Here is a 24,923-nt window from a genome sequence, read left to right on the forward strand (position 1 = left end):
TGCACTCCAGCCTGGGCGACAAGAACAAAATGCCATCTCAAAATAAAAGGGTGGCGACCACTAGGATTTGAAGTAGGATCTGGCCAACCTGAGATAGGTAATGTTTCTTTTCAGCTACAGGAAGTGTGGGCCAGGAGACGTTGACTGCCCCATCTCCAGGGAGGGACTGACAAGCGGAGATATCTGGCATAAAATGTGGTGTTTTTACAGAAATCTTTAAAGAGATGTAAAGGATTAAAATAAGTCATGAAAATAAGAAACTTCAGCTCTAAAGAAGAATAAAAAGTATCAAAGATACAGAATAAACCAGCAAGCATGTCGGAACAACAGTTGGGTAAGTAGAATGACTTTGTACAAATTTAATCCTATGTTGCATATATAAACTAACTTAATGGAGCTTCCAGTTCTAGTTAAATTATTAACTTAAAAATCTTGTTTTGTTTAATTTTTCAAATGGAGGTGGGAAAATAGAAGGGAGAAGTATTATTTTGGAATTCTAAAGAACTTAATTCTTGTCTACTGTAACTCCTTTATTTTACACATGTAGTAACTGAGACCCAGTGTGAGCATGTTTTACAATAACCTCCATTTCAGCTCCATGAGGCCCGGCACGGTGGCTCACACCTGTAATCCCAGCACTTTGGGAGGCCAAGGTGAGCAGATCAGGAGGTCAGGAGATCAGCCTGGCCAACATGATGAAACCCTGTCTCTACTAAAAATACAAAAATGAACTGGGTGCAGTAATCCCAGCTACTCAGGAGGCTAAGGTAGGAGAATCGCTTGACCTGGGAGGAGGAGGCTGCAGTGAGCCGAGACTGCACCACTGCATTCCAGCCTGGGCAACAGAGCCAGACTCTGTCTCAAAAGATAAATAAAATAAAATAAAGAAACACATTCATCATACCCAGTGCTCGAACGTCATCAGTGGTAAGTCTGCAGCTACCCAGCCTTAGGATTTTTAATTTGCTGACCAGATGCATTTGCTGAGTGATGGAATGGAGGGTTCCACCTACAAAATCATTCCAGGAGATATCCAGTTCTTCCAAGTCCTGGAGAAAAGGCAGCAAGGCAACTAGAAGTGAACAGAAGAAAATACAGATGTGGGCATGTGGCCTGTGATTTGTAGTAAATAAAATGCAATGCCTACGTGCACAGGACATAGTTTTGTACTGTAAGGGAATGGACAGGGGCGAGCAGGCTGACTTTTGGCAGAGCAGGGAGCCTGTACAACTGGAAAAATTGTAATGTTACATTTTCTATTTCTTGGGATGTTTTCTATTTCTACCAGACAACTGCAGTCTGAAAATGCAGGGGTGTGTCACCAAGATTTCATACAGCCTTTTTTCCTAAACTCAGCTCAAGTCTTCAAAACTTAAGGAAAGATCGATTAATCTGTTTGTTTGTTTGTTTTTTAAGTAATGCTACTCCTGCAATTCTCTGGGACCACTCAGCAGACTTGGGGTTACCAGGTGGGTAGCTGAGCCTGTTTTACCTGCTCATCTCAATGGGAAGGCCCCCTCTTCCTGTATGCAAGGTCTATGGCATACAAACCCATTTCTTTCACGTCTGCCGTTGTTAATCCACAGTTATTCAGATCTAGACACTTGTCGACAGCCTTTTTGCCCAGCTTCTGCAGGAACTGCTCATTTTCCTCCATACCGGATCTCAGTTCCATTTCTGAACTGAGAGGCTTAGCTGTGTGATAAGCATAAAAAATAATTTGCCGTTGATGGATGTATGAAAGATGCATAGTGAGCACAATCAAACAAGTGAAAAGACTGCACAACTCTGAACTGGCCTGTTAGAAAAACTTCAACTCAGAGGCAGAGCCATTTACTGGGGACAAAGCTTAACTAGCCACTGTTCCTGCCACCAGGTGCCCAGACACTGCTTCAAGGAGCCAAGGAACTCAGTGGCTTTTCTATTATGACCTGACCTGGGCTTCTCAGCATGAAGACAGACAGAGCTGCATTCCTGGGTGAGAAGCAAACCTCCCAGCCCAGCTTTTGAGATGCTTGCTTACTCGAAGGGCACACATAGCTTTGGTGGATGCAACTGCTAGGGAGGAATCAGAGACACCTGCCTCCTAAAACCAAGCAGGTGAAGAAGGGAAAACATCAAAATCACCATCAATGAGCTTCAAATGGCTCCACAGAGTGGAACTCTTGCTGGTCAGTTCCTAGACCATTTAATTGGCAAACACAAATCCAGAGAAAGCAGGCCTTGGAGAGCTTTTGCTCTTTCTCAACTCCTACCAGAAAGTGCATTTGGAAAGCCTTGTTTGTCCTTCTTGTTACTGTGGCACCCTCACCAGCTTCCTCTGTAATAACACTATAATAACATGATAGCACTATAATCATAAAAACTATCATTTTATTAAGCATCTACTATGTACTCATTCTTCGACTACTTGCAGGTGCCATCATTTTTTTCTTTTCTTTCTTTTTTTTTTTTTTGAGATGGATTCTTGCTCTGTCACCCAGGTTGGAGTGCAGTCTCAGCTCACTGCAACCTCAGCTCACTGCAACCTCTGCCTCCCAGGTTCAAGTTATTCTCCTGCCTCAGCCTCCCGAGGAGCTAGGACTATAGGCACCCGCCACCACGCACAGCTAATTTTTATGTTTTTAGTAGAGACGGGGTTTCCATGTTGGCCAGGCTGGTCTCGAACTCCTATCTCAGGTGATCCATCTTCCTTGGCCTCCCAAAGTGCTGGGATTACAGGCATGAGCCACCATGCCTTGCCGGGTGCCAGCATTTAAGACACACATGAAATAATCATACTTTTATAAGGAAAAATGAATATACAGGTACTCAGTCATTTTAAAGCGGTTTTGTAAGTGAAATATACAACTTTAAAGATATAGCTATGTATACTGAAATCCAAGAAAAAATCATAAGTTCTGGACTGTGCAGTAATATTAACCCTGACAAAAAGGTGTAAGACCACATAGCTAAGAAGAAATACATTGGTACCAGTGAAAATTAAAAGATAGTAGGATTGCAATAGTAACACATTTAGACCAAATGATTAGCAGGATAATAAAAACTATACCTCTAATCCACAGCAGTCTTTGGCTTTCTGTTTGTTCTAAGAAAACCACTTGTAGGATACTAGTCTTTGTTGGAATGATTGGTGTTATTACCACATTTCACCAGTAGGAGGCAGCAGTATCCACCATTTAACCTTTCCACTCTCCCCTTCCATTTTTACGGCACGTTGGACACAAGGTATTTAATTTTGGGCACAGTTGCCAGATTTAGGAAAAACAACAGAATGCCCAGTTAAATTTAAATTTCTTTTTTTTTTCCGAGATGGAGTCTCTGTCGTCCAGGCTGGAGTGTAATGGTGAGTTCTCAGCTCACTGCTACCTCTGCCTCTCAGGTTCAAGTGATTCCTCTGCCTCAGCCTCCCAAGTAGCTCAGATTACAGGCGCCCGCCCCCATGTCTGGCTAATTTACTTTTTATTTATTTATTTTAAGTAGAGATGGGATTCACCATGTTGGCCAGGCTGCTCTTGAACTCCTGAACTCAGGTGATTTGCCCACCTCGGCCTCCCAAAGTGCTGGGATTATAGGCATGAGCCACCGTGCTCAGCCTCAAATTTCAAATCAACAAGGAATCGTTTTATAGTATGTCTCAACTACTGCATGTATTTTCTCTGGCAACCCTAATTCTGGGTTGAGCAGAGCAGAGTTGTGGATGGGAGACAGGAAGGACTGCCGTTCAGGTGCTGGCAAAGTACAAGACATTTTGTTTAAAGGAGTCGCAAACAATTTCATAGATTTGGAGACTTTGAGAAATTATTAATTAGGAAGAAGCAGAGCCTGAATTTGAACCCGGAATAGTTGTTCCAAAGCCCATGGTGTATGTGTTTTATTTCTGTATTTAAAAAGATTTCTCTGCATTGCATCTTATTGAGGTCTCCCTTTTGTTTTTGTTTTCCTTTTTTTGAGACAGAGTCTCCTCTGTCTCCAGGTGCCAGGCTGGAGTGCAGTGGCGCAATCTCAGCTCACTGCAATCTCCACCTCCTGGGTTCAAGCAATTCTCCTCCCTCAGCCTCCCGAGTAGCTGGGGACTACAGGTATGCACCACCATGCCCAGCTAATTTTTGTATTTTTTAGTAGAGACAGGGTTTCACCATGTTGGCCAGGATGGTCTCCATCTCTTGACCTCGTGATCCACCCGCCTCAGCCTCCCAAAATGCTGGGATCACAGGCGTGAGCAACAGTGCCCGGCCCTTGTTTTTAAGCTTTTTATCTCAACCTACGATCGTGTCCAAATTCCAAACACGCCAAACTCTTCTGTTATCTCCTCAAGACACTGCTCCGTCAAGCATTTCCTTAACTGTTAAATGTTTGGAAAGAGTGGTTTGCACTTGCAGGCCCAATCCTTTCCTCTACTGTCTGGTTGCTACACTCCTCTGTCCAGACAGTTTCTCAAAGGTCACCAACAATAAACTACAAACAGACAGATGTGGAAATCTCTCCTCAGTCCACATCCCACTGGGTGCTCTGTCATGTTTGATGTAACTGACAAGTAGGCAGCACAGTCAGAAGACCTGGTTCAAGTCACCCGTCTGTCTGAGCAACAAGTCATTTAACCTCTCTGAGCCTTGGTTTACTCACCTGTGAAATGCCTGGTTCATTTCTCAAGAGCATCATGATTTAAACTTACTGAACCCTCCCATGGACATGGAATCTGCAGGACCTTTTACCTGAGAGGTACTTGGTAAATATTTGTTCAATGAGCAAATAATTGAATGAATAAATATTGGTTTTATAGTTCCTCAATTACCAAAATAAATCATGATAAATCTTTATCAAAACATATAAATATGAGTACTAACTTATGAGAGCCCTGGACATTTCACAGACCACATATTTCAATATTTTTTATCTATGAAACCCTGGCCGGGCATGGTGGCTCATGCCTGTAATCTCAGCACGTTGGGAGGCTGAGTCAGGTAGGTTCACCTGAGGTCAGGAGTTCGAAACCAGCCTGGCCAACAAAACCCCGTCTCTATTAAAAATACAAAAATTACCAGGGCATGCTGGTGTGCACCTATAATCCCAGCTACTCAGGAGGCTGAAGCAGGAGAATCACTTGAACCCGGGAGGTGGAGGTTGCAGTGAGAGGTAGAGGTTGCAGTGAGCTGAGATTGTGCCACTGCACTCCATCCTGGCGACAGAGCAAGACTCCATTAAAAAAAAAACAACTATGAAACCAAATTAGCCAAGCGTAGTGGTGGATGCCTGTAGTCCCAGCTACTAGGGAGGCTGAGGCATGAGAATCTCTTGAACCGGGAGGCAGAGGTTGCAGTGAGCCAAGATTGCACCACTGTACTCCAGCCTGGGTAACAGGGCAAGACTCTGTCTCAAAAAAAAAAAAAATCTATGAAACCTTCTCTTCGCAAGATACCTTATGTCACAGCTCAATATGTAGAGCAGGTGGGTCGGCTGCTGCCGCTAGGCTGGAGTCGGGTGGGAGGCATGGGGGGGTGGAGGTGCAATAGTAACCACACAGGAGCAGCTCTGTGGAGATTCAGGCCTTTTTCTAGCTGGGTTAGCTCTGAACAAAGCTCTTGGCTCTTATTGCCTTCTCACCAAGTTCCTTTCCAACTGAAACCTGTCAAGGTTTGTCAACCAAAACACCTGATACTCATTAGACATTATTACACATTGGTAACGCGTGGTACTGTACCGGGAACCAAGATAACGAGTTACTGTTTTCAAAGAGCTGCCTGTCTAGTGAAAGAGACAGCAAGAAAGCCACAGTTCCCATGTAGATGAGAAGTGGAGGCATGCAGTGTACGGCTGCACACTTCAGTGACAATAAGTCAGTCATATATAATATACAGAGAATATAGACATTCTCTTCAAGGAACTCATTGAGTAATAAAGACATATGAATGTAATGGAATATTATGCAACCATGAAAATTATACATCTGAACATCATGCAGCAATGTGGGAATTGAGCAATATAATAATATGTTCCAGAAGTAGGATCACAGCTCCATACACTCAGGAGGGATCTGTAAGCTATTACAGCTGTGCAAAAGATGCCAATCTGGCCCCAGTGACCTCTCTGACTTGTCTTCCACTACCCACTTCCTCTCCACATCTCCCATCCTGCTTCAGTACCCCTGACTTCCTGGCTCGCTCTCACTCTAGGCTCAGTCCTATCTGGGGTCTTTGCATGTGCAGTCCCTTGGCCTGAAGCTATTTCCACAAATACCTAAGTGGCTGGCTTTATTCATTCATTCATTCATTCCACAAAGCTGATTTTATTCAGATTGCTGCTCAAATGCCTCCAAATTGAAGACTTCTTTCCTCCACCCCCATCTCTATCCCATCATTCTTTGTCTCCTTAGCCTGCATTATTTTTCTTCATAGCACTTATCACCACCTGAAGTTATATCTGCATTTGGTTTTTTTCATGGCTGTATTTCTGACACTTAGAGCAGGTGTTTACCACATAGTAAACACTCAATAAATATTTGTTGACTGCTGACTGACAGAACATAAATTCGTACACATGAAGAAAAGACTGAAAAGAATCTTAAATGATTATTTGTGTTATAATGAAAGAAAATTAGGTATTTTCCCTGAACCTTTCTGTAGTGTTACATTGCTTTTAGTCATTTAAAAGTAAAATTATGGGCCGGGCGCGGTGGCTCAAGCCTGTAATCCCAGCACTTTGGGAGGCCAAGGCGGGTGGATCACGAGGTCAAGAGATCGAGATCATCCCAGTCAACATAGTGAAACCCCGTCTCTACTAAAAAATACAAAAAATTAGCTGGGCATGGTGGCGCGTGTCTGTAATCCCAGCTGCTCAGGAGGTTGAGGCAGGAGAATTGCCTGAACCCAGGAGACGGAGGTTGCGGTGAGCCGAGATCGTGCCATTGCACTCCAGCCTGGGTAACAAGGGCGAAACTCCGTCTCAAAAAAAAAAAAAAAAGTAAAATTATGAATCATTTAAAAGTAAAATTATGAATCATTTAAAGCATTTAAGCAACATAATAAATGCTTAGCACAGAAACTCAGAGTTAGAATCTTTAGTCTCAAAAGTCTTAAAGTCTTCAGTTTAACCCATAAGATCACATTAGAGGAAAACTCTGAAAAATAAAGAAATACAGAGTCTGGGAAGGGTGTGTGTGTGTTGTGGGGCAGGTGGGGATGGTTAACAGGTGCAGAAAGAATAGTTAGAATATATAAGACCTACCATTTGATAGCACAACAGGGTGACTATATTTATTCTTTGTGTTACAAACAATCCAATTATGCTCTTTTAGTTATTTCTAATGTGCAAATATTCTACATTTAAAAATAACTAAAAGAGGCTGGGTGTGGTGGCTCACACCTTAATCCCAGCACTTTTGGAGGCCAAGGCAGGAGGATCACCTGAGGTCAGGAGTTCAAGACCAGCCTGGCCAACACGGTGAAACCCCGTCTCTACTAAAAATACAAAAATCAGTTGGGCGTGGTGGTGCAGGCCTGTAATCCCAGCTACCTGGGAGGCTGAGCCAGGAGAATCACTTGAATCTGGGAAGCAGAGGTTGCTATGAGCTGGGACACTCACAGCAAACTCATTGCATTCCTGCCTAGGCAACAAGAGTGCAACTCTGTCTCAAATAAATAAATAAATAAAAATAACTAAAAGTATAATCGAATTGTTTGTAACACAAACGATAAATGCTCGAGGGGATGGATACCCCATTCTCCACAATGTGATTATTATGCATTGCATGCCTGTATTGAAACAGCTCATGTACCCCATAAACATAGGTACCAACAATGCACCCAGAAAAATTAAAAATAAAAATGTTTTAAATCTGAAAGTAAAAACAAAACAAAACAAAACAAACACAACAGCAAAAAACCAGCAGCCAGCAGCTTACCAGTGTCTGAGGTGGCTGTCTTCTGTATCCAGTCACCCGGTTGGGAATCGGTTGTTTGAAGGTCATTTTTCCCCTCTCTGCTTTGAGCTGTGGAGTCCCTGAGAAATTTGTTGACAAATGAAGTCTGGGGCTTAGTTCCTCCTTCTGAGGAATTGTTCTTCCTTGTTTGACTCATGGTGAAATTGATGGGGGTATTTTCCAATAAGACATCTTCCTGTTTTCCGTTTTCTAGGATTTCGAAGAAGAAAATAAGATTCTGTCAAGCCTGCATTCAATCAAAATATCCTCCCCTATGTGAGTGCCCCCACCCCCTGCCCCTCTACCTTTCTCTATCTTTTTTTTTTTTTTCAGGCAGAGTCTCACGCTCTCACCAGGCGCCAGGCTGGAGTGCAGCAGAGCAATCTCGGCTCACTGCAACCTCCGCCTCCCAGGTTCAAGCAATTCTCCTGCCTCAGCCTCCCGAGTAGCTGGGACTACAGGTGCGCACCACCACGCCCAGCTAATTTTTGTACTTTCAGTAGAGACGGGGTTTCACCACATTGGCCAGGATGGTGTCGATCTCCTGACCTCGGGATCCGCCCGCCTTGGCCTCCCAAAGTGCTGGGATAAAGGCGTGAGCCACTGCGCCCGGCCCTCTATCTGTTTTTTATTGCTGGTAATGTTTAACATAAAAATAAAAATGATGTAACCCAGGATCCAGGAACCAACAGATGGTAACAGATACACATCCAAAGCCATATGAGTTTTTAACTTTGCCCCAATTCATTGTGTGAGATATAAACCATTAAACATGACTTTGGCAAGTACATCCAGTGTGTCAACACATCTTAGATTACAGCTGTCAATTAGAGTTACTTGAAAATTTAGCATGCCTTTAAAAGGGGCTAGCCATTTGCAAAGCTATCCCCAGAGGAGTTTGCCTTCAGCAACCTCCACCTTCTAGTGACCCCCACCTCCTTCCTTTGCATACCGGCTCCTTTTTCTCTTTGCATTTTCATACTTTCTCTACCCCAACCCTGCACCACCACCCCACTGAAACATGTTGGCAGTGAAGAATTCATTCATTCTATAAATAATTTTAAAGAATCTACTGTGGGCCAGTTATGTTAAAATGCAAAAGACTCAATGATGAATAAGACACAGCTCTTGTCTTTGATGGGATCTTAACCTGGTGGGAAGATGGACCTGTATGCCATTGATTGATGGGGACGAGAGCCAAGAGATGGGGGGTGGTCAGGGAACCCTCAGGTAAACTAAGCATGCCTTGGAAAACAGACTTGGAACAGTGAGTGACATTGCCTGGGTTTTGGAGAACTGAGAGTTAGCTTTTTAAGAGAGTCAAGAGCATCCCAGGCAGAAGAGCAAGCTCAAAAGCTCCCAGGCAGGAAGGCCTGGAAGAGCATAGCCCTGGAGGTGGGAATGTGGGCCAGGGGGTGTGGAGGTTACCGGTGGGGTCTGGTATGATTTGAAGCCAAAAAGGACCCATAAAGGTCAATCTATTATGGCTCCTGAGATTTGCTTATATTTTATGGGAGGGTTAGTGATTTAAACTAAAGGAATACATAGAGGTCTTTGGGTCTGGTTTGGTTTTGTTTTAAGGTAGAGATGGGTTTTCACCATACTGGCCAAGCTGGTCTCAAATTACACTTACCTCGATCACCTCGACCTCCCAAAGTGTTGGGAATAAAGGCGTGAACCACTGAGCCCAACTGAGGTATTCTTGAAATTACAGTGTTCATGGTTTCCTCTCTATAAAATAGCTCTTTCTGTAATATTATGTTCCAGAACAGTCCAAGAAACATTTTACACAGGGAATCCTAAAAATTGACCTTACAGAGCGCACCTCCACTCCTGGAGGATGGAATGTTCCATGCATTTGGAGCACTGCTTTGGAAGTCACAGCTGGGCATTCCATGTTTCTTTTAAAACTTTCCTTCCATATTAGAGTAGGGCCCAGCCCTAGTTTATCCAGGAGCAGAAAGCAGTGGAACTAGAATTGCCCAATGCCATGGCAGCACAGCTGACTAGTCTTGGGGGTTAAGTGGAAAAGAAGAAGGAAAGAGAGGCTAACTCATAAATCCAAACCTGCAGCCCTGGCTGCCCCACCCTGATTCCACCATCACCCCAGGTCTTTCTCAGTTTGCTGCTCTTCAGGCCCCCCACCCAAGACTTACCTCCATGGTCATTTTCAGCCAATTTCACCATTTGGAGATTTAGACAGGGCTATTCTCTGGGGAGCAAGCTCAGAAAATGGTTTTACTTTTTTATCCTTCCTGCAAATGCACTGACTCCAACTCCCCAAGTCCTGAGAAAACACTGCTGGAGGGTGCTCCAGGATGTGGTAATTTACCTAGGTGAAACCCCACCCAGCTTCTGAGGCCCAGCTGGTTCTCTGCAAAGATCAGTACACTAAGGAACAGGGAAGCCAGGATGGCAAGAAACACAGGAACCAAGGAACAGAAGAGGATGCAAGAAGAGGCGACGAACCCGGAGCTTTGGGAGGCTGAGGTGGGCAGATCACAAGGTCAGGATATCGAGACCATCCTGGCCAACATAGTGAAACCCTGTCTCTACTAAAATAAGAAAAAATTAGCAGGCCATGGCAATGCATGCCTGGCTACTCAGGAGGCTGAGGCAGGGGAATTGCTTGAACCCGGGAGGCAAAAGTTGTAGTGAGTCAAGATCAAGCCACCGCACTCCGGCCTGGGCGACAGAGCAAGACTCTGTCGCAAAAAAAAAAAAAAAAAAAAAGAAAGAAAAAGAAAAGAAAAAAAAGGCAGGCACGGTGGCTCATACCTATAATCCCAGCACTTTGGGAGGCTGAGGCGGGTGGATCACGAAGTCAAGAGATCAAGACCATCCTGGTCAACATGGTGAAACCCCGTCTCTACTAAAAATACAAAAATTAGCTGGGCATGGTGTCGCGCGCCTGTAGTCCCAGCTACTCAGGAGGCTGAGGCAGGAGAATTGCCTGAACCCAGGAGGCGGAGGTTGCGGTGAGCTGAGATCGCGCCATTGCACTCCAGCCCAGGTAACAAGAGCGAAACTCTGTCTCAAAAAAAAAAAAAAAAAAAAAAAGCAACCAGGAGGCTAACAAGGAAACAAGAAAGGACCATGCCCAAGGAGGGAAGACTTTTGAATTAAAAAGGGGGAAGCATCTGCACATTTCTTCATATATTGTATATAGTTAGGTACTAGGTTACCATGCTCATACTTAAAAGAATAATAATTTTTTCCTCAGAATATATCCGGGAAATTCCTATACATGTAAAAACTTTAATAAGCTTCAGGCTTCCCATACCTATTCAAGTTTTAAAATCTTGGCTTCAATAAACCTTCCGCTTCCTCCTTATCCCTGCACTGGACTTTATAAAGGTAATCCCTGGAAAAGGAATTTGGGAAAATTTGCAGATCACAACACAACAACCACACTACAGCAGCTAAAAACTAAGGGCTTGTTCATTCACCCAGAACCAAAAGCATTCACTTAGGAGCTCTGAGGAGGCCAGGCGCGGTGGCTCACTCCTGTAATCCCAGCACTTTGGGAGGCCGAGGTGGGCGGATCACCTGAGGTTGGGAGTTTCAGACCAACCTGACCAACATGGAGAAATCCCATCTCTACTAAAAATACAAAATTAGCCGGGCATGGTGGCGGGCACCTGTAATCCCAGCCACTCAGGAGGCTGAAGCAGGAGAATCACTTGAACCCAGTAGGCGGAGGTTGAGGTGAGCTAAGATCTCGCCACTGCACTCCAGCCTGGGCAACAAGAGCAAACTTCCGTCTCAAACAAAGAAAAAAGGCCCTTAGGAAAAAGAAATAACTGATATTTCAATTCAACTCATCAATATTAATTAAGCAGATATTTTCCATATTTACTATTCTTTTTTTTTATTTATTTTTTATTTTTAGAAAGAAAAAAGAATAAGAAAAAGAATAAAGAAGAGGAAGAAAGAGAAAGAGGAAGAGGGAGAGAGGATGGGGGTATTGCTTTGTTGCCCGGGCTAGAATGCAGTCTAAATATGGGTATGCCTATAATTGTCCTTAATAATGGAGACATAAAAGAAAATGAGGGAAGAGAATAACAAACAAGGAGCCAACCAACATTTCGTTTAAACTTTTAAGTTGATATGATGTGCTACTGATAAGAGTGTATATTTTGTGTAAAGTGGAGAGTTCTATAAATGTTAATTACATTTACTTGTTCCAGATCTGAGTTCAAGTCCTGGACATCGTTGTTAGTTTTCTGTCTCATTGATCTGTCTAATATTAATGTTGAAGTCTCCCACTATTATTGTGTGGGAGTCTAAGTCTCTTTATAAGTCTTGTATGTCTGGGTATTCCTGTATTGGGTGTGTATATATTTAGGATCTTTAACTCTTCTTGTTGTTGCGTTGATTCTTTTATCATTATATAATGTCCTTCTTTGCTTCTTTTGATCTTTGTTGCCTTAAAGACTATTTTATCAGAGGCAAAAATTGTAACTTCTGCTTTTTATTTATTTATTTTTGCTCTCTGGTTGGTTGGTAAATCTTTCTCCATCCCTTGTTTTGAGTCTTTGTGTATCCTTGAATGTGAGATGGGTCTGGATGCGGCATACTGATGGGTTTTGGTTTTTTGTCCAAATTGCCTGTCTGTCTTTGAATTGGGGAATTTAGTCAATTTAAATTTAGAATTAATAATGATATATGTAAGTTTAATACTGCCATTTAATATTAGCTGGCTATTTTGCCCATTAGTTGATGTAAATTCTTCGTTATATTGATGTTCTTTACTTTTTGGTATTTTTTAGAAAGGCTGTTACTGTTTGTTCCTTTCTATGTGTAGTGGTTCTTTCAGAAGCTCTTGTAAAGCAGGCCTGGTGGTGACTAATTCTCTGAGTGCTTGCTTGTTCACAAAAAAACTTTATTTTTCCTTCACGTATGAAGCTTAGTTTGGCTGGATGTGAAATTCTTGGTTGAAAGTTCTTTTCTTTAAGGATGTTGAATATTGGTCCCCACTCTCTTCTGGCTTGTAGGGTTTCTGCTGAGAGATCTGCTGTAAGTCTGATAGGCTTCCCTTTGTGAGTAACCTGACCTTTCTCTCTGGCTGCCCTTAGTATTTTCTCCTTCATTTCAACCCTGGTGAATCTGACGATTATGTGCCTTGGAGTTGCTCTTCTTGAGAAATATCTTTGTGGTGTTCTCTGTATTACCTGGAGTTGAATATTATCCTGCCTTACTAAGTTGGGAAAATTTTCCTGAATAATATCCTGAAGCGTATTTTCCAGCTTGGATTCATTCTCTTCATCACATTCAGGTACACCTATCAAGCGTAGATTAGGTCTTTTCACATAGTCCCATATTTCTTGGAGACTTTGCTCGTTCCTTTTTATCCTTTTTTCTCTAATCTTGTCTTCTAGTTTTATTTCATTGAGTTGGTCTTCGACCTCTGATACCCTTTCCTTCTGCTTGATCAATTCGGCTGTTAAAACTTGTGCATACTTCACGTAGTTCTTGTATTGTGTTTTTCAGCTCCATCAATTCACTTATTTTCCTCTCTCAATTTTGTATTCTTGTTGACATTTCGTCAAACCTTTTTTCAAAGTTCTTAGTTTCTTTAGATTGTGTTAGAACAAGTTCTTTTAATTCACAGAAGTTTCTTATTATCCACAGTTTGAAGCCTGCTTCTGTAATTGGAACACACTCGTTCTCCATCAAGCCTTGTTTTGTTGCTGATGAGGAACTGGGATCCCTTGCTGAGGGAGAGGCGTTCTGATCTTGGGTATTCTCAGCCTTTTTTGACTGTTTTCTTCCCTTCGTTGTAGATTTATCCATCTGTGGTCTTTATAATTACCGTCTTTGTAATTGGGTTTCTGAGTGGACGTCCAACTTACTGATTCTCAGCGCCAAAAGCTGAGCAACCCACTGCGCCGACTAAATCGGCGGCGTTAAGATTGATGGTGCTTTTCTGACTCTGCACCAAGAACCCACGCTCCGAGGCGCCGGCAAAACCGCCTCACCGGTCACAAGAGTCGCACTGGCGACCCGTGGGGCTCCTCTGCTGGGAATCTCCTGGTGCGTGAGCAACAAGAAATCATGTGAAGGTGTGGCGTCCTCTCATTCTTTGCGTTTTCACTGGGAGCTACAATCCCGAGCTGCTAGTGATCAGCCATCTTGGATCTCTCTCCCCATATTTACTATTCTTAATAGGTAAGGTTGTTTGCCATGAAGCCCCGAGTAATACATGTTTGATGTGTCATTTCTCTTGCATGTAAGCGTTTTTATTTGTTTACTTTTGCAAAAGAAAGGAATACTTTTCCTTTCTTTTCAATCTTTGGGTTTGGGTTTAATTCAATTAAAAATTTTTTGAGAAATACTTTTAGGTCTTTCATTTTTTTCTTTTCTTTACTTTTCTTTCTTTTTCTTTTTTTTTTTTAAGATGGAATTTTGCTCTGTTGCCGTCCAGGCTGGAATTCAGTGGCGAAATCTCAGCTTACTGCAACCTCTGCTTCCCGGGTTCAAGTGATTCTCTGACTCAGCCTCTCCTAAATAGCTGGGATTATAGGCGTCCACCACCACACCTGGCTAATTTTTGTATTTTTAATAGCAACAGGGTTTCACCATGTTGGCCAGGCTGGTCTCAAACTCCTGACCTCAGTTGGTCCGCCCACCTCAGCCTCCCAAAGTGCTGGGATTACAGATGTGAGTCACCGCACCCAACCAGTCTTTGATTTTTTGATGTAATATTTCAGAGTGAATCATATTTTCAATGTTGTTTGTCAAAGGGAGACGCATTTTTCTTTCTCCACAGACTTACTTCATTAAAAAAAGAAAGAAAATTCTGTTGCATGTTACAACACGAATGAATCTTGAGGACATTATGCCAAGTAAAACAAGCCAGTCACAATAAGATAAATCCTGCATGATACCTCTTCTATGAGGTATCTAAAGTAGTCAAATTCATGGAAACAGTAAGAATTGTGGTTGCCAGGGCTGGGGGGAGGGGAAGGAGGGAGTCATTTGATGGGTGCAGAGTTCCAGTTTTGCAAGATGAAAATGTTCATCTTTGCACAACTTTGTGAATCTGTTGTACAACAATGTGAATATATTTAACACTACTAAACTGTATACTTAAAAACGGTTAAGATGGTTAATTTTGTGTTATGTGCTTTTTACCGCAATTAAAATATTTTTAAGTGTATTTTTAAAAAGTGATTCAGGCTGGGCGCGGTGGCTCACCACGGCTGTAATCCCAGTACTTTGGGAGGGCGAGGCGGGCAGATCTCCTGAGCTCAGGAGTTCAAGACCACCCTGGGTAACATGATAAACTCCATCTCTACTAAAATACAAAAAAATTAACTGGGCATGGTGGTGCACACCTGTAGTCCCAGCTACTAGGGAGACTGAAGCATGAGACTCTCTTGAGCCCAGGAGGTGGAGGTTGCAGTGAGCCAAGATCGTGCCACTGCATGCCAGCTTGGGCTACAGAGTAATACTCCACCTCAAAAAAAAAAAAAAATGATTCAGAGGATTAGAACTCCAAATATAAAGTTTTAAGACTACCTTAATCAATTTCTACTTTTATTTTCCTTCTTATATATCCACAAGTGTGACATGATTTTAGAAAATCCATGCCTAAATTTATATATATATATATAGTTTTTGTTTGTTTGTTTTTTACTTTTTAATGGAGTCTCACTCTGTTGCTGGGCTGGAGTGCAGTGGTACGATCTCAGCTCACTGCAACCTGTGCCTCATGGGTTCAAGCAATTCTCCTGCCTCAGCCTCCTGAGTAGCTGAGACTACACGTGCATGCCACCATACTCAGCTAATTTTTACATTTTTAGTAGAGATGGGGTTTCACCATGTTGGCTAGGATGGTCTTGATCTCTTGATCTGGTGATCCACCCACCTCGGCCTCCCAACTAAATAGATTTTTAAGAAGCATAAAATTAAAATCCTAGGAAACTGAAAAAAGAAAGCTTCAGTCACTTAGTTCTAAGGCATTCTGGTGGCATGCAGTATGTCTGATGAGCTTAGTTCAGCCTTATTGAGAACTCTTATCTTAAAGAGGCATTATTGTAGATATATTCTAGCACTTTAGTTAATTCTGCTATTTTTAGTTAATTTAAGCAGAAAAAGAATTTATTAAAAGAATGATGTGGAAGTTCTACTAAAAGGATGGCAGAGGTAAATATGTGTTTATCTCCACTTCTCTGAAACCCCATTTAATTAACAGGAGATTTTTTTTTTTTTTTATTGTAAATCTGTAAGGATAAGGAGAACTAGATGTCAACACAACTTTGAAAACTAGCGAGCAAGAGGATGAGTTTAACTGACTTTAAAGTTAAGTGCCTGCATGGGTTGGGAGAACAAACTTTTCAAATGTCAGAATCCCAGGAGTCGCAGTGATTGACAGCACAAGGTAACTCTGAAGGAAGGAGAAGGGTGGGTAGGGCTGCACACAGGATGATTCGTGAAACATTTGTAAGAGGTTAAATTGTTAAATTCCATTTCTCACTCCAGGTAGCCTCTTCCCCATCACAGGATAAGCAGATTTAGTCCCTTTGTTACATGTGGACCATGGTTTGCTGTGGCTCTCCGTCATTTGCCTTAAAATAGAGTTGTTCCTGGAGCTTTGCAGAATGGGCCTGCCTCCCCATCAGTCACACACTTATGAACATCTGTGACCTGTAATGCCTTTACCAGGTATTAATAGGCGTAAAGAAATAGAACTCAAGGCCCTTGTCCTCGAGGAACTAACTCCCCAGCTGAGGAAACAAGATGTTAATCCCTTAAATATTGCTTAAATTCATGGCTATGTATTTTTAAACACAGTATCAATTTAAATACAGGGTCAGGTGATACAAGAATTTCAGAAATGAGAAAGCTTCACACAGCCAGTTACAGAGTCAAGGTCTGTGGGGCTGCGGGAGGTGAGCTGGCTTCGGGGTGGTAGGACTTGGGTTTTGGAAGCTGGATGGCCCTCCTGAGCCTGGGAGAAGATCAGGGAGGAACAAGAGTGCAACACGGATCATGGTGCGAGAGCATCTGCCACCAGCAGCTGGGAGGAGGATGCCCCAGAGCGGCAGGGGAGAGATGCTGAGAACAGAGCACTCACCAGCAGCGGCCTTCCCTGTGTCTTCGTCAGGTCATCTCACTCCTGACTTCAGGCTTTCCCCAGGTCATAATGTAACCAGGCGGCTTAAATTCAAAATGCATTTTAAAACTTTTTTTTTCCTTTCTCTTGGGTTTTAGTATATAACCTTGAAGCAAGCTGCAGAAGCCTTTCCCCTTAGCCTTAAAATAGATTCCACTTCCCTCCCTTTCTCGCCATATATACTCCGTTCACATTTATCTGACTGTGTGCCAGTATCTAATTGTGTTCTTTCTTGGAAATTCCAGGGGCTCATCTTGAGACAGACAGACAGACTAAGGCACTGGAGACCCAGGTATAAAGTTCCAGAGATGACTTCAAGGTGGCTAGTCAACAACACAGCCATTGTTGAGATGAGACCAGCCCGAGATCCAGTCGGACTGGGACCCAAGACAGCCGCCAGAACCAGACACACAGACACGGTACTCAGCACCATTGTTGCATGCCTTCCTCAGCAAGTTTTCCTGTTTTAAACCCCTGCCTCCCCACCCCACACCACAAAATTGAAGTGGTTGTTTTGGATAGGAATCCAGCCACTTCCCCTTGACTAATCTTGGTTAGTAAAAATCACTTTCTTTCTATCAGACCTTACCCTCTTTTTTTTTGAGACAAGTTCTCCCTCCGTCACCCAGGCTGGAGTGTATGCAGTAGCGTGATCTCAGCTCACTTCACCCAATGTCCACCTTCCTGGCTCAAGTAATGCTCTCACCTCAGCCTCCCAAGTCACTGACACTACTGACGTGCCACCACACCCGGCTAATTTTTTGTTGTTGTTGTTTTTGGTTTTTTGTTTTTGTTTTGTTTTGTTTTTGAGATAGAGTCTCGCACTGTTGCTCAGGCTGGAGTGCAATGGCACGATCTCAGCTCACTGCAACCTCTGCCTCCTGGATTCAAGCATTTCTTCTGTCTCAGCCTCCCCAGAAGCTTGGATTACAGGTGCCCACTACCATGCCCGACTAATTTTTTGTATTTTTAGTAGAGACAGTTTCACTATGTTGGCCAGGCTGGTCTCTAACTCTTGTCCTCATGATTTGCCTGCTTCAGCCTCACAAAGTGCTGGGATTACAGGTACGAGCCACCGCACCCTGCCTAATTTTTGTATTTTTTGTAGAGATGGGATTTCGCTATGTTGCCCAGGCTGGTCTTGAACTCCTGAGCTCAAATGTTCTGCTCACCTTGGCCTCCCAGAGCACTGGGATTACAGGCGTGAGCCACTGCGACTGGCCTGCCAGACCTTACTGTTGTTCACTGGACTGCAAGCAGGGAGCATCTGAACCTACATTCCATTACAATAATGCTACCAGGGATTCCAGAAATTCTACCTCTTCCAGAAGTCCAGCATTTGGATTAATATTAGAATCCTACTGCATGTCAGCTGTCTTTCGTGTCCCTTCTCACATTCTCAAAGCCCACCTTTTGCTCTGCGGCATATGGGATGAGATGACCAACTGAAACAACCAGCTTTGCTCAGGTGTAACCCAGCAGCAGGCTCAGCTGAACCCAGGACAGCTCCTCCCTGCCTGAGCTGCTCTGCTGCCACCTGGAGGGAGGCTCAAGGGAGCTGCCCAGACGTTTGACTCTGAGTGCTGGCCCGGAGGTGCCAGGCAGTTAGCATCCCTAGGCCAGACCCTGACGATTGGGAAACTTGGGGGTTGTGCAGCAGATACATGCTCTCCTCTTCTGTACTTTGGGCTGACAGTTGTGCGGGCTTTTCACACATTTCCTCATGGGGCCCCCAGAGAACGTGAAACACCACTGCCCATTAGGAGTGACCCCCTTTCTAACACATTTCCTGCACTAGCTTTTCCTCCTTCTGTTTCATTCTTCCCTGTCCCCAAATAAACAAGTCTTCAAGCCCAAATGAAGACATTTCTCCCCAAAGAAAACTGTTTAAACTTTTTCTTTTCTTTTCATTTTACTTTCTTCATTAAAGCACTTACCCTTTGTTTCAGGGTTAATTACTGAGTGAAGAAAAGGCTAATTCTAGTTCTGTGCATATTAGTCACATATATCTTCTGCACTAAATTAATGGGATGAAATTAATCATGATTGAATGGAAACAGAAAGAATACAAAATAACTCCTGGAGTGTGAGAAAGGAGAGATTTTGCTCTGTCTTTTCATATATATATATATATATATATATATTTTTTTTCCTCATTGGGAAAATATGCAGTTAACCTCAAGAACCAAAGCGCAATCAAAACCTACTGACTTTTTTTTTCCTAACCAGGATTTATGTAATTTGTACATTAAATGAAGCTAGAATTTTCTGGCAGTGCAATCACCACCAACTCCCAAATTCTGGCTAAAAGCAGTATCATTTACACACAATAGTGAGTTTCTGCTACTTAATTACATTAAATTAATCCAGTGGTTTTGAGCATGAGGGAAGACCGTGTTCTGCCCTGAAAAGGCCTTTAATGACTGTTTTTGTCCAGGAAAACAGTGGAAACCGTTGCCATTCAAGAAAAAATGTGGTGAGGGGACTGTTTCATTTATTGCTAAAGCAATTCTAAGTGTTTTATTTTGTGAGTTGATTTTCAGAGTAGTCTGTGTCTTAATAAAGATTTTTTAAATCTATGATTGATACATTCTTTAAGGCTTGGGAAACAAATATTAATTAAACATACAATGATCCTTGTAATCTTTGGCACATATCCATTTTTTTCAGTTTAATATTTCTGAGGCTTTAGTTACTTCACCTGGTAAATATTTTATAAACTAGCTGGGAAAGTTGTTGACTGTCTTTCAATGGTACTTGTTTAAAACAGGATAGATTTTTAGCTGAATGTGTGACTTCAGTGTGGTCCTACAAGACAGAGGATACATGTGTCTCTCAGAGAAGAAAGGCTGGCAGGCAAAAACGCTTTCACTGAGGTCCTGGAATGGAAAACAATTTTCGTAACAATACTAAGATATTACGTGCCTTATTTATTCTGATTAAATCATGACTTTATGGTGGAGTTTTCCAGAGGCTACATGACATGTGATGTTGAAACCACTCCAATTGTCCCATAGAACTGATGTTTATGGTTTCTTTGAATGACAGAAATTGATCCTCTTCCAGTCTTAAAAATTGAGAAAGTTACATTTGTCTTATCTGCTTTCCTTTCTCAGGAAACCAACCATTGGGCCTGGCAGATAATAGCAAGGAACTGAAACTTACCAGATCACTGCATCTAAACAATGCTCGCCTAACCAACCACCTGCTTCCTGCTGACCAACTCCTCTTCCTTAACTCTCCCTAATTCCTGTTCTCCTGCATATACAGGTAGTTACATTTCTTCCCTGCTGTATAAACCTCTGGTTTTAGTGGATTAGGGAGACCGATTTGAGACTGAGCTCCCATCTCTGCTACAGGACCCAGTTAAAGTCTTCTTTCAATAATAATTGTGCAGCAATTGGGTTTCTGTGTGGTGAGCAGCAGGACTTAGAATGAATTCCTGGTGTTTTGGTAACAGTGTCACAACAGATTGGATGAAGACGTAGGTAACAGGAATCACCTATTTTATAAGCTAGACCTTACAGAGATTAGCAAAAATGGAAAGCAATGCCACTTTTCTCACTAATTTTTAAGTAGTTATTTTTTATTAAAAATGTTACTTATGTCAATATATAATGGGTTTATTATGAGTTGATATTTTTAAAATTTGTTTTAATTTCTAATGTAGTAGATATTGATAGACATACCTTTCTTTTTTGAAACAGGGTCTCACTTTGTCACCCAGGCTGGTGTGCAATGGCATGATCACTGCAGCCTCAACCCCTTGGGCTCAAGCAATCCTCCCACCTCAGCCTCCCAAGTAGCTAGGACTACAGGCACACACCACCATGACCAGCTAATGTTTTTGATTTTTTATAGAGATGGAGTCTCACCATGTTGCCCAGGCTGCTCTTGAACTCCTGAGCTCAAGTGATCCACTTGCCTTGGCCTCCCTCAGTGCTGGGGCTACAGGTATGAGTCACTCTACCCGGCCAACATACCTGTTTAAACAAAGGGTTTTGTTTGTTTGTTTGTTGTCACTCAGTATATTTTAAGAGCAAAAATGGATGCTGAGATCAAAAAGTTTAAGAATCACTGGTATAAGGTAAATAGCAATGGCTTTGAATCGAGAAAATCCTGACACTGACTGCCACCTCTCCACATGCCCCACACCAGTGTGCACATGCGCACACACTGTAAACACACACACACACACACACACACACACCCCCCAAGCGCTTTCTCCTCCCCAACTTAAGCAAAATATAAACAATGTAGTTTCACAAGTAAATATCTGACTCAAAAAAGCAATTAAAAGAAAAAATTCCCCAACTGAGTAATTACAATGGACTGAATGCCTATATCCCTCCATCGTTCATATGTTGAAATCCTAACTCCTAAGGCAATGGTATTTGAAAATAGGGTCTTTGCCTTCATTAATGGGATTAGTGTCTTTATAAAATAAGTCTCAGAGAGGTCACTAATTTCTTTCCTATCTTTAAAGACAGAGAATACCTTTTGTATCTGTAAATGGGTAGGTTATATGTACTCACATTTATTTATATAGGCATAAAATACCTCTAAAAAATATACAAGAAAGCAGTAACACTGATTGCTTTTGAGGACAGAAGTTGGAGTTGAAGGAAAGAAAAGGAGGAAGATCTTAGAATTTTGAACCATGTGAAGTTCTTGTAACTTTGAGTATATACTCAAATATAAAATAAAATAAAATACAAATTTTAAAAAGCCAACGCAAATTTGCCTTCTTTCCAAAGTATCCCCAGATACTCATCCAGATCCACATAGCCCAACTGACGTCTGATGGTTGCGTCCTTTTTCACAGAACTCATCTTTCTCTCTACCACATTAGAAGTTCTTTGAATGAAATGACCACCTGCATACTTATAAGTCTTAGAGTTCCCTGTTTTACTTAACACAGTACTGGGCATAAAGCAAATGCCCAATAAAATGAATTTATTAACTGATAAGCTTACTCCCAAGGGACTGAAATCCTGGCGATGAGCCAACTTTCTTTGGCAAGTTGCCTTTTGTGATGAAAATATGAGATTGGGTTGGCCAAGTGGAAGACTTGGCACGTTCTGATCAGCAAAGGAGACGTACACACACACAGACCTCTTTTTAAAACATTTGATATTTTATATTAAAAAAAATAACAGAAGTAGTCATCGCAGAAAAGGTAAATTGTTTGCTGGACTCTCTACAAGTGTTTTATAGTTTGGAACCATTTTTACTTGTTGGCATAACAGAGGGAACATGGTGATCTTTCCAACACCGGGGCCTCTAAGAACCTCCTCCAGTTGGGAAATCAAGGGAACTGGGAGATTTTCCGTAATCATGTAATTTATTTGTCTCCTTTTTTGGAAACATTGGAGATGCTGAGTGTTTGCAGAACGATCATTTAGAATTCCAAGGGGTTGTATACGTGAAGCAGTAGCAGTAATATGTCAGCGTCACATGACTGAAGATCCATCTGGCCTTCCTTTCAGGTGAGGATGACTGTGGTAACATAAAGGCTCTTTAGGTTTCAGCTTGGGCCCTTTGTTTCCAATCTTGAGAACTAAACTTTTGGAATAAATCTCTACTATAGATCCTAACATTGGTCCCATTATTTATTTATTTATTATTTGTTTTTTAGAGACAGGCAGAGTCTTGGTATGTTGTGCAGGGTGGACTTGAACTCCTGGACTCAAGGGATCCTCCAACCTCAGCCTTCTGAGTAGCTGTGACTATAGGCACATGCCACAGCGCCTGGCTCAAATTTTGTACTGAGTAAAAGGTAATTGGCATCACAAAAATAGGGTTTAAATGCTAGCATAGGAAGTAAATCAGTAGGTGAGATTATTTCTCATCATTTGAAGAGGCTGTCACCCAAAAGTTGCAAAGTGTCCCTGCCTGGGTCCCTCCAATCATGGGGGAAACACTACTGATGCACACAAAATGTCATCAACAAGATGCTTTGCTTCCCAGGCCTATTTTCATTCTTATAAGGTCAATAATGCTTAACTCAAATAAATGACTACTGGAGGGTAAAATTTCAAATGATTACCCATTTAGAATGTTCTACTTTCTCTTAAAGATTATCCACTAAGTTTCCTCTGGCTCTTGACTTTCTTTACTACAACTGCAAATTGAAATGATGAAGGTTTGCATATAAGTTTATACTTAGAAATTGTCGGAAGAGAAATTTTTGTTTCATTCAAATTTGTTTTTTAAACATTTACAAAAGAGAAGCAGAGAATTGTGATCACAAGTTCAAAAGCCAAATGCTATTCTGACTTTTTATTGTTTTCAGGAACAAAAGACCTTTTCATTGGAAACATCAGAGTTGATTTTTATGTTTGGGTACATTAAAGAGATAATGACACGTTTCTTGCATAAACTACCATTGTGTCTCACGCCAGCCTTTCTGATGTTTCATAATTTTCTAAACATATTTCAGAGTTATTGGCAAACACAAAACTGCAATTTAGATGGATATCAGAATAATTTGACAATTTTCCTCATGTTTTAAACTGAAAGTCATAAAACACCACAGAGGAAATCTGCCACTTGTGATGGAGCAAAATCTTTACTTGGATTTTTTTGTTTTTGTTTTTTTGAGACAGAGTCTCATTCTGTTGCCCAGGCTGTAGTGCAATGGTGCGATCTTGGCTCACTGCAACCTCCACCTCCTGGGTTCAAATAATTCTCCTGCCTCAGCCTCTGGAGTAGCTGGGACTATAGGCATGCACTACCACGCCCAGCTAATTTTTGTATATTTAGTAGAGACAGGGTTTCACCGTGTTGGCCAAGATGGTCTCGATCTCTTGACCTTGTGATCCACCTGCCTTGGCCTCTTTGAGAGTTTGTCTCAACCAGATTACTTAGTTCCTTTGTTTAGTCCCCAAGTCATAAACATGTTTATCCTTTAGCTTAGTTTATCAGCGTAGATGAAAAAGCACTTTATCAATTCTTCTAAATTAAAGCTGATTCCCTTCTTTAAAAGAGGCACTTTTCTAACTTCAAATGTTTTCTTCTCAGAGAAGAAGACGTATGATTCTGTTTCCCCACCTACGAGGCCAATGTGTGTGCCTCCTCTCCTAAACAATCATTACCCGACTTGGGCCTGCTCACCAGATTGTTGGATGTTGAAAGGACCTGGTCTGGGGCCAAGACACTTTAGGAATCTCTGCTGTGCTCATGCCAAACTCTTGGCAGGAAACTGGGCTGAGTGCGCTCCAGGCCCCCCCAGTGCTGGAGGCTAAAAGACTGGGCCCTTCTATGATGCCTGGCTCCTTACCAGGCAGAGCTGAAGAGGGGCTCTCTCCCATTGCTGAGATTCTGCCCCCTTCTCTTGTGTTGGTTGAGAGAGCTGTAGCCAATGACCTCCTATATGGCTACCATTTCTAAAACATTGTTTATTTCATCATTTATTTATTTATTTATTTATTTATTTATTTATTTTTTGAGACAGAGTCTCGCTCTGTCACCAGGCTGGAGTGCAGTAGCACTATCTCGGCTCACTACAACGTCCACCTCCTGGGTTCAAGCAATTCCCCTGCCTTAGCCTCCTGAGAAGTGGGAGTACAGGCATGTGCCACCACACCCAGCTAATTTTTTGTATTTTGGTAGAGACAGGGTTTCACCATGTTTACCAGGATGGTCTCGATCTCCTGACCTCGTGATCCACACGCCTCAGCCTCCCAAAGTGCTGGGATTACAGGCGTGAACGACCACACTCGGCCTAAAATTTCTATGTGGGGGTGTTTTATCACATACATAGCATATTTAATCACAGTTCCTGTACATAAATATATACAGTTTATAAATATGTAAGGGATATTCAGGTGTAAAAATATTTTCTGATGAGAGTTCCCTATCAAAAAAGTTTGGCTACCACTG

The 24,923-nt window shown here is 42.1% G+C and overlaps 2 protein-coding genes and 1 long non-coding RNA gene across 6 annotated transcripts in view; 2 read left to right on the forward strand and 1 right to left on the reverse strand.

Annotated features, from left to right (window-relative positions):
- The window catches only part of LRRIQ4 (leucine rich repeats and IQ motif containing 4), a 66,291-nt gene extending 58,097 nt beyond the window's left edge, over positions 1 to 8,194 (forward strand). For 2 of the 4 annotated variants that reach the window (XM_074405636.1, XM_010335849.3), the window contains exons 7-10: positions 115 to 334; positions 595 to 1,469; positions 1,877 to 1,978; positions 8,133 to 8,194. The gene's annotated coding sequence lies outside the window, so the exon portion shown is untranslated. The remainder of the gene's footprint in view (positions 1 to 114; positions 335 to 594; positions 1,470 to 1,876; positions 1,979 to 8,132) is intronic. The other 2 variants (XM_074405637.1, XM_074405638.1) reach the window with 2 other exon arrangements.
- Positions 1 to 10,206, reverse strand: part of LRRC31 (leucine rich repeat containing 31) — a 28,884-nt gene extending 18,678 nt beyond the window's left edge. The window contains exons 1-4 of the mRNA XM_003924956.3: positions 10,075 to 10,206; positions 7,901 to 8,128; positions 1,552 to 1,695; positions 905 to 1,072 (exon numbers count right to left, since the gene is read on the reverse strand). Of these exons, the coding sequence (XP_003925005.2) occupies positions 905 to 1,072; positions 1,552 to 1,695; positions 7,901 to 8,128; positions 10,075 to 10,105 (571 nt within the window). The 5' untranslated portion in view covers positions 10,106 to 10,206. The remainder of the gene's footprint in view (positions 1 to 904; positions 1,073 to 1,551; positions 1,696 to 7,900; positions 8,129 to 10,074) is intronic.
- Positions 10,207 to 14,857: 4,651 nt separating this feature from the next.
- Positions 14,858 to 23,739, forward strand: LOC141585611 (uncharacterized). Its single transcript, XR_012519176.1, has 6 exons — positions 14,858 to 16,304; positions 16,406 to 16,588; positions 17,285 to 17,458; positions 20,156 to 20,309; positions 20,747 to 22,528; positions 22,678 to 23,739. It is a non-coding gene; the product is annotated as an uncharacterized LOC141585611 (long non-coding RNA).
- The last annotated feature ends 1,184 nt before the right edge of the window (positions 23,740 to 24,923 follow it).

This window comes from Saimiri boliviensis, chromosome 9 (assembly GCF_048565385.1).
Source record: "Saimiri boliviensis isolate mSaiBol1 chromosome 9, mSaiBol1.pri, whole genome shotgun sequence".
Lineage (NCBI taxonomy): Eukaryota > Metazoa > Chordata > Mammalia > Primates > Cebidae > Saimiri > Saimiri boliviensis.